Source organism: Bombina bombina, chromosome 5 (assembly GCF_027579735.1).
Source record: "Bombina bombina isolate aBomBom1 chromosome 5, aBomBom1.pri, whole genome shotgun sequence".
NCBI lineage: Eukaryota > Metazoa > Chordata > Amphibia > Anura > Bombinatoridae > Bombina > Bombina bombina.
The window spans coordinates 1,012,616,696-1,012,631,287 of record NC_069503.1 but is presented as its reverse complement, the minus strand read 5'-3'; the positions used below and the strand labels follow the sequence as shown (position 1 = coordinate 1,012,631,287).

Sequence of the window (14,592 nt, the reverse complement as noted above, 5' to 3'; positions counted from 1 at the left end):
GCCAGGATCAAACAGGAGAAGGCCTCTGTGATTTTGATAGCTCCTGCGTGGCCACGCAGGACTTGGTATGCAGACCTGGTGAATATGTCATCGGCTCCACCATGGAAGCTACCTTTGAGACAGGATCTTCTAGTACAAGGTCCATTCGAACATCCAAACCTAGTTTCTCTCCAGCTGACTGCTTGGAAATTGAACGCTTGATTTTATCTAAGCGTGGGTTTTCGGATTCCGTGATAGATACTCTGGTACAAGCCAGAAAACCTGTAACTAGAAAGATTTACCATAAAATATGGAAAAGATATATCTGTTGGTGTGAATCCAAGGGATTCTCATGGAGTAAGATTAAAATTCCCAGGATCCTTTCCTTTCTACAAGAAGGTTTGGATAAGGGATTGTCAGCGAGTTCTTTAAAAGGACAGATTTCTGATGACTTCCGGTGGGAGGGCACAGAGGGTGGAAGCAGGGAAAGGAGCTCCGCTGCTTACAGCCCCTAACTCGGCGAAAAGCCTCACAAGTGCCCCCAAAATACGCTGACATCCTTGGCAGGGGGAACCACAACTGCCCGGAGACATTTCAGCAAGGAATCGGACATCAGATTCCCCCGCCGCAAAAGCCGCCGGACAGAGGAAGCAGAGACAGTCTGCAGCTGCAGCCACAAAGCTACCGGATAAAAATAGACTCCACGCGACCCTCAAACACCAAGAAGGGGACAAGCACCAAGACTTTAAGTACCCGGTAAGACCCCTGAACAATTTTTTAAACATCTGAGGGGCCGGGAGGGAAGGTCCAGATAACGGCGGGAACGCCGCCATTTTGACAAACTGCTGCCGGACCTCCTATACTAACTACGCAGCATAACAAAGGACACAGCTCCCTGGAGAGCGAAGTGAGTACCAGACTAAATTAGGAAAACTGCAGTGCAAAGTGCCGACACTCATTTACTGCACACCGCACTCGCATAGCAAAGGGAAAATCTCGCACAAACTCACATAAACTGCAGAACCATAAGACACGACAATTAAGTCACAAGGGGTAAAAAGAACGGTCACGCAAAGAAAAGAGCACATAACCACTCTTGCTGCATGCTCTCTCAGACATTGAAAGACAGACAGATACACTAAGAAACCCTATCCCTTGAAAATAGCTCCCACCTTAGCCCTGGAATTAGGCGCACTTTGAAAAGGCTACACTGGGGGTCCTGGTGGCTAAAACCCAAAACCACTAGAACCATTACCCCCTTTTTCCACCATCAACTGTAACTAATACACCATGCAGGGCTAGAGGGCTCAGGCCTAGCCCCCCCCTACCCACCCTCCGCATAACAAGCACATCACTGACCTTGAGTTTGACATCACTCTATGATCTGAAAGGAAGCAGACAGAAACTGCAAACTTGCAGTGAAACAAATAGAAAAAAAAACACCATATAGGGCAGCACTAGCTGGGACTTTACAGCTGCATGCAAAAATACTATAATTCCTATAACAAAAAGACAGGAACAATGGCTAGCAGACTCAAGAATGCTGACAAGAAAAGGAATCAAGTGGAGACAACACAGACACCTGCAGACACAGAGGAACTGCCAAACTCCATCCCTATGGACACCCACCCAATTGTCTCACAAATCTCTGCCCTGTTCTTACCGAAAATTGAGCAGTTACAAACGGGGATGGATTCACTTACAACAGAAGTTAAATCTTTTAATGGCAGACTTACTCAAGTGGAACAAAGGGTTGCAGAGGGAGAGACTCGCCATAGAGAAGCTGAGACCAATATTCAAACACTACAGCAGCAGAATGATAGGCTATGGGCCAAAATTGACGACCTGGAGAACAGGTCCAGAAGAAATAACCTACGGATTGTAGGAATCCCAGAGTCTCTCCCAGGAACACAACTCATAGACTTTGCAGAAAATACCCTACCAAGGTTGTTACACATTCCACAGTCCTGTCTCCCGTGCACAGTAGAGAGAGCCCACAGAGTAGGCGACCCGCGAAAACAGGAGGGAAATATCCAACAATCAAGACAAGTTATGGTGAAGTATCTCAACTTTAAAACAAAAATAGCACTTCTTCAAGCTTACAGAAAAGCCCCGTCGCTGGAATTTGAAGGCAGAAAACTGTATTTGTTCCAGGACTATTCGGCAACAGTAGCAGCCAGAAGAAAAGAATTTACACCTTATTGTAAGCAACTCATAGAGCAAGGCAGGCCAGCAGCCCTTCTATATCCAGCGAGGCTACGGCTGCACACAACCAATGGTCCTCTGTTCTTTGAGTCGCCACAACAGCTCAAGCTACACCTGCAGAGAGAGAGTGAACAGCGACAACCACAAGATCAAGAAAACCGGCCCTCTGTCTCAGGAAGATGAGAATCGATGTCAGGATCATAGAAGCAGAAGTATAAAGCACTTTAAACAATAAGAACTATTAATCCAACAGGGCCACCACGCTCAGCCGGATGGCTCTTGAAAAAAAAAAAAAAAGACACTGTTAAAGCCCTCAAGAAGCATAGAATAAAGCCTCTTAAAAACTAAAGGACATGATAACCTATATCCTTTACAAAGTGGGGGGGGGGGGGGAATGGGAAACCGAAAAGTTCTGTTAATATTTATTGCCTGTTGCACTGTTGAAATTTATTATATATATTTGTCTCTTCTACACAATTTCAAGAAACGATTTTGAAAGTTTAAAAGTTAAAACTCACTAACCTGATTGCTTATTGTTCACCATAGTGATAGGTAAGATCCACCAGACCTAAAGAGCGCTCCCTCAGGGGGAGAATAGCCAGATCTTGGACACTGCAGGAAACAGTAAGTAACACTAATTAACCTATATTGCAACGCTCATACATAGCACTACACATCTCACAACCTAGACAACCTGTGACACCCATACACTCAGGACACCCAATATAGCATAATGAAAATCACTACCTGGAACGTGGGAGGGATAACATCGCCCATTAAAAGAAAGGCGATTCTGAGACAGTTAAATACAAAAAAGGCCGACATAGCCATACTAGAGGAAACACATCTATCACAGATAGAACATCAAAAACTCAAACAGGGATGGGTGGGAGAAGTACTTTTCACACACTATGAGAACAAAAGAGCGAGAGGGATTGCAATACTGTTTCGAAAGGGACTGAACTACGACATTTTACAGGTGATCTCTGATGCTGAGGGTAGATATCTGATTATAAAAATAAAAATTGACACACTATCCCTGATTCTTTGCGGTATATATGGCCCCCAAACACAGAAGAGAGAGTTTTTAGTACATCTCCAAAGCAAACTCTTGCAATTTGCAGACCTACCCATTATAGTGGGTGGAGATTATAATATAGCGCCTCAGACACCGGCAGACCGATTCCGCAACCCCACTAGCAACACAAAACCCAAACAGATATGGACAGGTTCCAGAAGAGAAACATTGATTCTTAAAAATTTTAAAAATAGTCTAGGTCTTATAGATTTATGGAGAGAAAGAAACCCTGAGGCCCGAGATTACACATGTGCACATCCGTCGAAAACCACACTCTCCCGCATTGACTATTTCCTAGTCTCAAGCCACTTAACCTCCAAGATAGGAGATATCATGATAGATCCCATAACCATTTCAGACCACTCACCAGTGACACTAATATTAAATACCGATGCCCCTCAGAGAAAGATGTGTGGATGGAGATTCCCTACGCATCTGTATCACGACCTCAACTTGCGAAAACACTTGGTGGGAGAGTGGTTAGCTTACAAAGATCTGAACAAACAACACTTAAATGACATCTCGCTGTTTTGGGAAACGGCAAAAGCGGTGCTACGAGGGGGGATCACAACTTACGCAATTAGAGTAAAAAAAATCTGCAGAGAGAGAGGGGAACTACTTCTCCGCCAACTCCTAAATGCAAGGAATCAATACCTCAGACACCCGACAGACCAAAACAGACTACACTACAAAGACATCAAGGCCCTCAGAGACACCCATCTTATCCAGACAGCAGGTAGAGCCCAAACCCGAATGCAGGCTAAATTCTATCGTTATGGCAATCGCACAGGTAAATTACTAGCAAAAATCACTAAACTAACCAGGAAACCTAACACTATAGCAGCCATACAGAAACAGGGAACAATACTAACAAAAAAAGAGGATATACACAAAGCATTCGTAGATTACTATTCCAAATTGTATAGTCCACAGAGAATAGATGAGACACTAAAGCAAAACTTCTGGAAGGACTTGACTCTCCCTCAAATAACTGAGACACAATTACAGACCCTAAATAGCCCAATGGACTCCCTGGAGGTAACTAGGGCTATTGACGCTCTGCCCCTTGAAAAAGCCCCCGGACCTGACGGCCTGCCGGGAGAATTCTATAAAATGATCAGGGAGGAGATAGCGGAGACACTCACCTTACTGTTTAATGGCATAATGAAAGGAAGGGCAAACCTATCAAATAGATTCACGGAAGCAAATGTGACAGTTATCCCCAAACCAGACAGAGACCCATTACTGACAGCCTCGTACAGACCAATTTCATTACTCAACTCAGACTACAAATTGTTCACCAAAATTCTAGCCAACAGACTGACGGGGATATTACCGGACTTGCTACACGAAGACCAGACAGGGTTTGTTAGAGGGAGATCCTCAGTCAAGAACATGAGAAAATTGCAGCTAGTTCTGTCATACTACTGGGGGGAAGGAAAACAGGAGGGAGATCAGAAGGAGGGAGACGCCTGTATTTTACTGGTTGATGCCGAAAAGGCGTTTGATAAGATACTATGGGACCATCTCTTCACAACCCTTGGGAAATTTGGGATTCAGGGCGACTTCATGACAGCCACCTACACACTATATGACGAACCCCGAGCAGCAATCCTAGTTAATGGCGAACCATCACACACTTTCCCGCTGATGAGAGGCACTAGACAGGGATGCCCACTATCTCCGCTCCTTTTTGACCTGGCCCTCGAACCACTAGCAACAAAAATTAGGAAAAACACGGCAGGGTTAACAATAGGCAAAGAAACCCTCCACATATCCCTTTTCGCGGATGACATGATCCTATATGCCAGCGACCCCAGGCGAAATATCCCTATTTTAATGCACATTATCACTGAGTTCGGCCAAATATCAGGATACTGCATAAATAAAGACAAGTCGGAGCTACTATGGTTAAGGAATAAATTACCAGCAGAGCCACTACAAGAGAATTTTAAGATTGTCACTAACTCGTTTAAATATCTAGGCATTAAACTCTCTAGAGACCCCAGAGAGTGGTATGGACTTAACTTCAGACCACTAATCAAGGAACTAAGACACACACTCCTTAATTGGATACCACTACCACTAACACTATCGGGAAGAGTAGGGCTCATTAAGATGATCCTGTTCCCAAAGCTGCTATATGCACTACAAATGCTACCCGAACTCTTACATAAACAAGACTTACAAACACTGAATAGAGACATACTTCACTTTCTATGGAAGGGGAAAAGACACAGAATAGGATATAAAAAACTGACGTGCTCACCAGAGATGGGAGGACTCGCACTCCCAAATATAGAATACTACAATTGGGCAGCTTTAGCTAAATATGTAATGGACTGGCTTTTGGACAGAAATGTCTTCACAAACGGTGCGCTAGAGTCAGAACTTATTACCCCTTGGTCGCTAAAAATACTCCCACACATGACTCACACACAACTAGAAAGAACAGTAGGGCACAATACTATCTTCCTCCAACCTGTAAGAGCATGGCGGAAAATTTGCAGGACCTTGAAAATAAAATGCAAAAACACAGTATACCTACCCATACGAGGAAATCCAGATTTCCAAGCAGGTTTCACCACATCGCCTTTCAGACAATGGGAAACAAGGGGCCTGACTACTATCAGACAAGTCCTGACGCCAGACCAAAAATCAGTCAGATCCTTTGCCGAACTACAAATAGAATTTAATATACCATATAAACACCACTTCGCATTCCTACAGACAAGACACTACGTTCAAAGCATTCTGGGGATGGGAGACATGCCGGATACCAACTGTGAAATATACAAATTACTGACTATGACAAAGGGAGGACTGACCTCAATCTCACATACATACAAGGCACTCCAAACACTGACTAACAAAGCTGCGAGAGACCAAATTCAACATAAATGGAGCACATGGACCCCAAACCCAGTCACAGACCAAGTCATTGAACAAAGTGTTTTAAAAGTGAGGAAAGCATCATTATCAAATGACATCAGGGAATCACATACAAAACTACTACATAACGCTTACATAACACCAAAGATGTTCCACAAATGGTGCCCTGAAACTTCGGGTCTTTGCCCAAAATGCAAGTACTCAAACCCCAACATCCTCCACATGATTTGGCAATGCCCAAAACTCACGAGATTCTGGAATATGGCACACAAATGGGCAATGAAAACTACGGGAGAGAGTATAGAACTAAACATCCAGGTAGTGATATTCCTCCACACACAGTCGGACACAAACAAACACATGACATTTATCCACAATGTTATACTGATGGCCAGAAAGCTTATCCTCAAGAAGTGGATGGAGCCTGATCCGCCAACACTGACCCACCTCAAATTAGAACTACAACAGCAAATGATCCGGGAACAAGTAGACACACAGGGTGACATCATAAAACGAACCAAGCATTTCCTCCACAAATGGGAACCCTTGATCCATACCTTAGACTTAACACATCAGAGACAAATACTGTACCCACTCAAAAACTCAGAGGTGGTCCTGGAAGCCCAGTTACGAGGCAAATGGAACATTTTCTGAACATTCCAATTAACAAGGTAACGCACCAATAGAGAGACCAAAGATGAGAGACAGGAGGGGAACCCTGGGGGGGCGCTCTGGGTCAAGTTAGGAGAAAGTAGGAAGCAGAGATGGATGGGGAGGAGGGGAAAATAGGCTACTGTTGAATAAAACCCAACGTTGAATGAAAGACTCACTCATAATAGAGCTGCAACGTCCTGCTGATTGCAAAGAACTACAAAACACTAAAGACTCTTAGAAATCTTCTGATCGGTTATAATATGCTATACAAACCATACTGTTATCTGTTGCTTTATCAGACAGGGGAACTAGATGTAGGAAGTTAGACGTGAAGTCAGGGAAGATAAGTAATATCTGGAGTAGCTATGTTAATAGACTATAGAAGAAAATGCAGTGCTGTCTTTGGTTGCAACTACTGTTATCATATTTTACAAATTTTCTGTATATATCATTTGTTGCCTTATTCAGTGCTGGAGATATAAATAAAGAATTTTAAAATAAAAAAAAAAAAAAAAAAAAGGACAGATTTCTGCTCTATCTGTCTTGTTACACAAACGACTGGCAGCTGTGCCAGATGTTCAAGCTTTTGCACAGGCTTTAGTCAGGATCAAGCCTGTTTACAGACCTTTGACTCCTCCTTGGAGTCTAAATTTGGTTCTTTCAGTTCTTCAAGGGGTTCCGTTTGAACCCTTGCATTCCATAGATATCAAGTTGTTATCTTGGAAAGTTCTGTTTTTGGTTGCTATTTCTTCTGCTAGAAGAGTTTCTGAATCATCTGCTCTGCAGTGTAATCCACCCTATCTGGTGTTCCATTCAGATAAGGTTGTTTTGCGTACTTAACCTGGTTTCCTTCCAAAAGTTGTTTCCAACAAAAATATTAACCAGGAAATAGTTGTGCCTTCTTTGTGCCCGAATCCAGTTTCAAAGAAGGAACGTTTGTTACACAATTTAGATGTAGTCCGTGCTTTAAAGTTCTATTTAGAAGCAACAAAGGATTTCAGACAAACGTCTTCACTGTTTGTCGTTTATTCTGGCAAGAGGAGAGGTCAAAAAGCTACTGCTACCTCTCTTTCCTTTTGGCTGAAAAGCATCATCCGCTTGGCTTACGAGACTGCCGGACGGCAGCCTCCTGAACGAATCACAGCTCATTCTACTAGGGCTGTGGCTTCCTCAGGGGCCTTCAAGAACGAGGATTCTGTTGACCAGATATGTAAGGCAGCGACTTGGTCTTCTCTGCACACTTTTGCCAAATTCTACAAATTTGATACTTTTGCTTCTTCGGAGGCTATTTTTGGGAGAAAGATTTTGCAAGCCGTGGTGCCTTCTGTTTAGGTAACCTGATTGGCTCCCTCCCTTCATCCGTGTCCTAAAGCTTTGGTATTGGTTCCCACAAGTTATGGATGACGCCGTGGACCGGACACACCAATGTTGGAGAAAACAGAATTTATGCTTACCTGATAAATTACTTTCTCCAACGGTGTGTCCGGTCCACGGCCCGCCCTGGTTTTTTAATCAGGTTTGATAAATTTCTTTCTTTAACTACAGTCACCACGGCACCCTATAGTTTCTCCTTTTTTTTCTCCTGTCCGTCGGTCGAATGACTGGGGGGGCGGAGCCTGGGAGGGACTATGTGGACAGCTTTTGCTGTGCTCTTTGCCATTTCCTGTTGGGGAGGAGAATATTCCCACAAGTTATGGATGACGCCGTGGACCGGACACACCGTTGGAGAAAGTAATTTATCAGGTAAGCATAAATTCTGTTTTTATTACACATAACTTAATATTTTATATAAAAATCTCCAATGTTTACGGTTTTCTTTCTTCTCGTGCTTAATATCTTGTAGTATTTGGATTGCAGCATAAAATGCAAATTGTAGCAATTGTGGTGGTTTTGGGTTTTTTTTTAAATGTTTTCATTCCAATTTATATTTTTAAGGAGAAAATGCAGAGAAGCTTTTACAGTTCAAGCGTTGGTTTTGGTCAATTGTTGAAAAGATGAGTATGACAGAACGGCAAGATTTAGTAAGTATTTTTATGAATGTGACTTTGCATAGTGCTTTGCAATTGTTTAACATATTAAAACCGATTACAGAAAAGAATGGTGAGTCATAACACGAGAGACACTGTAAATCAACTGTCTCCATTCTTTTAGTAGACTCTTCCCATTTATTTGCAAATGGCAATGGAATACATCAAAACAATTAGTTTGGTGAAATCACCATTTGATTCACTGAAACTTTTTCATGTATGCTTTGAAATGGTTAAACCCCACTTGTTGCTGAGGTAGATTATTATACAAGATGTTTTTCTTAAATCTAAAATAATACGTTGTTAGTGATGAACAATTTTGTTTAAAATTTAGGAGCCAGGCAGTGGTATTTATATATAGATGTATGGAGAATAACCCAAAAAGTTAGGAGCCAGGGGTACAATTCTAGGCACTATTGGCTCCTGGGTTTGTCGAGTGTATAAAGCTATCCGTAAAACCTGCTATATCTTATATTATACATTTTAACCTACATTAATTGCCATTTTGTAAACCAAATTTAAAGGGACAGTCAAGTCAAAATTAAACATTTGATTTAGATAGGGCATGTAAATTTGAACAACTTTCCAATTTACTTTTATAAAATTGTTTTTGTTCTCTTGGTATTCTTTGTTAAAAGCTAAACCTGAATAGGTTTATAAACCGAATTTTCTTTCATGTAATTAGCAAGAGTCCATGAGCTAGTGACGTATGGGATATACATTCCTACCAGGAGGGGCAAAGTTTCCCAAACCTCAAAATGCCTAAAAATACACCCCTCACCACACCCACAAATCAGTTTTACAAACTTTGCCTCCTATGGAGGTGGTGAAGTAAGTTTGTGCTAGATTCTACGTTGATATGCGCTCCGCAGCAGGTTGGAGCCCGGTTTTCCTCTCAGCGTGCAGTGAATGTCAGAGGGATGTGAGGAGAGTATTGCCTATTTGAATTCAATGATCTCCTTCTACGGGGTCTATTTCATAGGTTCTCTGTTATCGGTCGTAGAGATTCATCTCTTACCTCCCTTTTCAGATCGACGATATACTCTTATATATACCATTACCTCTACTGATTCTCGTTTCAGTACTGGTTTGGCTTTCTACTACATGTAGATGAGTGTCCTGGGGTAAGTAAGTCTTATTTTCTGTGACACTCTAAGCTATGGTTGGACACTTTTATATAAAGTTCTAAATATATGTATTCAAACATTTATTTGCCTTGACTCAGGATGTTCAACGTTCCTTATTTCAGACAGTCAGTTTCATATTTGGGATAATGCATATGAATAAATCAATTTTTTTCTTACCTTAAAATTTGACTTTTTTCCCTGTGGGCTGTTAGGCTCGCGGGGGCTGAAAATGCTTCATTTTATTGCGTCATTCTTGGCGTGGACTTTTTTAGCGCAAAAAAAAATTTCTGTTTCCGGCGTCATACGTGTCGCCGGAAGTTGCGTCATTTTTTTGACGTTTTTTTTACGCCAAAAGTGTCGGCGTTCCGGATGTGGTGTCATTTTTGGCGCCAAAAGCATTTAGGCGCCAAATAATGTGGGCGTCTTTTTTGGCGCTAAAAAAAATTGGGCGTCACTTTTGTCTCCACATTATTTAAGTCTCATTATTTATTGCTTCTGGTTGCTAGAAGCTTGTTCACTGGCATTTTTTCCCATTCCTGAAACTGTCATTTAAGGAATTTGATCAATTTTGCTTTATATGTTGTTTTTTCTATTACATATTGCAAGATGTCCCAGATTGACCCTGAGTCAGAAGATACTTCTGGAAAATCGCTGCCTGGTGCTGGATCTACCAAAGTTAAGTGTATCTGCTGTATACTTGTGGTATCTGTTCCTCCAGCTGTTTGTAATGAATGTCATGACAAACTTGTTAATGCAGATAATATTTCCTTTAGTAATGTTACATTACCTGTTGCTGTTCCGTCAACATCTAATACTCAGAGTGTTCCTGTTAACATAAGAGATTTTGTTTCTAAATCCATTAAGAAGGCTATGTCTGTTATTCCTCCTTCTAGTAAACGTAAAAGGTCTTTTAAAACTTCTCATTTTTCAGATGAATTTTTAAATGAACAGCATCATTCTGATTCTGATAATGATTCCTCTGGTTCAGAGGATTCTGTTTCAGAGATTGATGCTGATAAATCTTCATATTTATTCAAAATGGAATTTATTCGTTCTTTACTTAAAGAAGTCTTAATTGCATTAGAAATAGAGGATTCTGGTCCTCTTGATACTAAATCTAAACGTTTAAATAAGGTTTTTAAATCTCCTGTAGTTATTCTCGAAGTTTTTCCTGTCCCTGATGCTATTTCTGAAGTAATCTCCAGGGAATGGAATAATTTGGGTAATTCATTTACTCCTTCTAAACGTTTTAAGCAATTATATCCTGTGCCATCTGATAGATTAGAGTTTTGGGACAAAATCCCTAAGGTTGATGGGGCTGTCTCTACTCTTGCTAAACGTACTACTATTCCTAGGGCAGATAGTACTTCCTTTAAGGATCCTTTAGATAGGAAGATTGAATCCTTTCTAAGAAAAGCTTACATATGTTCAGGTAATCTTCTTAGACCTGCTATATCTTTAGCGGATGTTGCTGCAGCTTCAACTTTTTGGTTAGAAGCTTTAGCGCAACAAGTAACAGATCATAATTCTCATAGCATTGTTAATCTTCTTCAACATGCTAATAAATTTATTTGTGATGCCATCTTTGATATCATTTGAGTTGATGTCAGGTATATGTCTCTAGCTATTTTAGCTAAAAGAGCTTTATGGCTTAAAACTTGGAATGCTGATATGTCTTCTAAGTCAACTTTGCTTTCCCTTTCTTTCCAGGGCAATAAATTATTTGGTTCTCAGTTGGATTCTATTATCTCAACTGTTACTGGAGGGAAAGGAACTTTTTTACCACAGGATAAAAAATCTAAAGGTAAATTTAGGTCTAATAATCGTTTTCGTTCCTTTCGTCACAATAAGGAACAAAAGCCTGATCCTTCATCCACAGGAGCGGTATCAGTTTGGAAACCATCTCCAGTCTGGAATAAATCCAAGCCTTTTAGAAAAACAAAGCCAGCTCCCAAGTCCACATGAAGGTGCGGCCCTCATTCCAGCTCAGCTGGTAGGGGGCAGATTACGATTTTTCAAAGAAATTTGGATCAATTCAATTCACAATCTTTGGATTCAGAACATTGTTTCAGAAGGGTACAGAATTGGCTTCAAGATAAGGCCTCCTGCAAAGAGATTTCTCCAACATTGGTGTGTCCGGTCCACGGCGTCATCCTTACTTGTGGGAATATCTCTTCCCCAACAGGAAATGGCAAAGAGTCCCAGCAAAGCTGGCCATATAGTCCCTCCTAGGCTCCGCCCACCCCAGTCATTCTCTTTGCCGTTGCACAGGCAACATCTCCACGGAGATGGTTAAGAGTTTTTTGGTGTTTAAATGTAGTTTTTTATTCTTCTATCAAGTGTTTGTTATTTTAAAATAGTGCTGGTATGTACTATTTACTCTGAAACAGAAAAGGATGAAGATTTCTGTTTGTGAGAGGAAGATGATTTTAGCAGACAGTAACTAAAATCGATTGCCGTTTCCACATAGGACTGTTGAGATGAAGTAACTTCAGTTGGGGGAAACAGTTAGCAGACTTTTCTGCTTAAGGTATGACTAGCCATATTTCTAACAAGACCATGTAATGCTGGAAGGCTGTCATTTCCCCTCATGGGGACCGGTAAGCCATTTTCTTAGTCAAGCAAACAGAATAAAGGGCTTAATATGGGCTATAAAACTGGTAGACACTTTTATGGGCTAAATCGGGCTTTAATGGGCTAAATATGGGCTTTATTTGGACATTTTTATACATGTTTATGCTGATAATTCACATTTATAAACTTGGGGAACGTTTTTTAACGGCAGGCACTATGTTAGACACCTTTTCCAGTCAGGAAGGGCCTTCCCAGTTGTAGGCTGAGCCTCATTTTCGCGCCATTACTGCGCAGTTGTTTTTGAGAGCAAGACATGCAGATGTGAGGATCTGAAAGTAGCTGGAAAAGTTTCCAGAAGGCGTCATTTGGTATCGTATTCCCCTCTGGACTTGGTTAGGTCGCAGCAAAGGCTATAGCTGGGACTGTATAGGGGTTAAATTTGTAAACGGCTCCGGTTCCGTTATTTTAAGGGTTAAAGCTCTGAAAATTGGTGTGCAATACTCTTAAGACACTGGTGAAATTTTGGTAATTTTTGAACAATTCCTTCATACTTTTTCACATATTCAGTAATAAAGTGTTTCTGTTTAAAATTTAAAGAGACATTAACGGTTTTGTTTTAAAACGTTTTTTTGTGCTTTATTGACAAGTTTAAGCCTGTTTAACATGTCTGTGCCTTCGGATAAGCTATGTTCTATATGTACGAAAGCCAATGTGTCTCCCCATTTAAATTTGTGTGATAATTGTGCCATAGCGTCCAAACAAAGTAAGGACAGTACTGCCACAGATAATGAAATTGCCCAAGATGATTCCTCAGATGAGATACTACATCATCTCTTACTGTGTCTACACCAGTTTTGCCCACGCAGGAGGCCCCTAGTACATCTAGCGCGCCAATTCCTATTACCATGCAACAATTGACGGCTGTAATGGATAACTCTATAGCAAATATTTTATCCAAAATGCCTACATATCAGAGAAACCGTGATTGCTCTGTTTTAAACACTGAAGAGCAGGAGGGCGCTGATGATAATTGTTCTGTCATACCCTCACACCAATCTGAAGTGGCCATGAGGGAGGTTTTGTCAGATGGGGAAATTTCAGATTCAGGAAAAATTTCTCAACAAGCTGAACCTGATGTTGTGACATTTAAATTTAAATTAGAACATCTCCGCGAACTGCTTAAGGAGGTGTTATCTACTCTGGATGATTGTGACAACTTGGTCATTCCAGAGAAATTATGCAAGATGGACAAGTTCCTAGAGGTTCCGGTGCACTTCGACGCTTTTCCTATACCCAAGCGGGTGGCGGACATAGTGAGTAAGGAGTGGGAAAAGCCCGGCATACCTTTTGTCCCCCCCCCCTATATTTAAGAAATTATTTCCTATGGTCGACCCCAGAAAGGACTTATGGCAGACAGTCCCTAAGGTCGAGGGGGCAGTTTCTACTCTAAACAAGCGCACTACTATTCCTATCGAGGATAGTTGTGCTTTCAAAGATCCTATGGATAAAAAATTGGAGGGTTTGCTTAAAAAGATTTTTATACAGCAAGGTTACCTTCTACAACCCATTTCGTGCATTGTTCCTGTCACTACAGCAGCGTGGTTCTGGTTCGAAGAACTAGAAAAGTCGCTCAGTAGAGAGACTCCATATGAGGAGGTTATGGACAGAGTTCACGCACTTAAGTTGGCTAACTCTTTTATTTTAGATGCCGCTTTGCAATTAGCTAGATTAGCGGCGAAAAATTCAGGGTTTGCAATTGTGGCGCGCAGAGCGCTTTGGCTAAAGTCTTGGTCAGCGGATGTGTCATCCAAGACAAAATTGCTTAACATCCCTTTCAAAGGTAAAACTCTATTTGGACCAGAATTGAAAGAGATTATCTCAGACATCACTGGGGGAAAGGGCCACGCTCTTCCACAAGATAGGCCTTTCAAGGCCAAGAATAAGTCTAATTTTCGTTCCTTTCGCAATTTCAGGAACGGACCGGCCTCTAATTCTGCATCCTCTAAGCAAGAGGGTAATGCCTCACAACCCAAACCAGCCTGGAAACCGATGCAAG

At 41.4% G+C, this 14,592-nt stretch overlaps 1 protein-coding gene across 1 annotated transcript in view; it reads left to right on the top strand.

Annotated features, from left to right (window-relative positions):
* Positions 1–14,592, top strand: part of UBR5 (ubiquitin protein ligase E3 component n-recognin 5) — an 877,374-nt gene that overhangs the window by 856,016 nt on the left and 6,766 nt on the right. Inside the window, exon 53 of the mRNA XM_053715922.1 lies at positions 8,744–8,829. Within this exon, the coding sequence (XP_053571897.1) occupies positions 8,744–8,829 (86 nt within the window). The remainder of the gene's footprint in view (positions 1–8,743; positions 8,830–14,592) is intronic.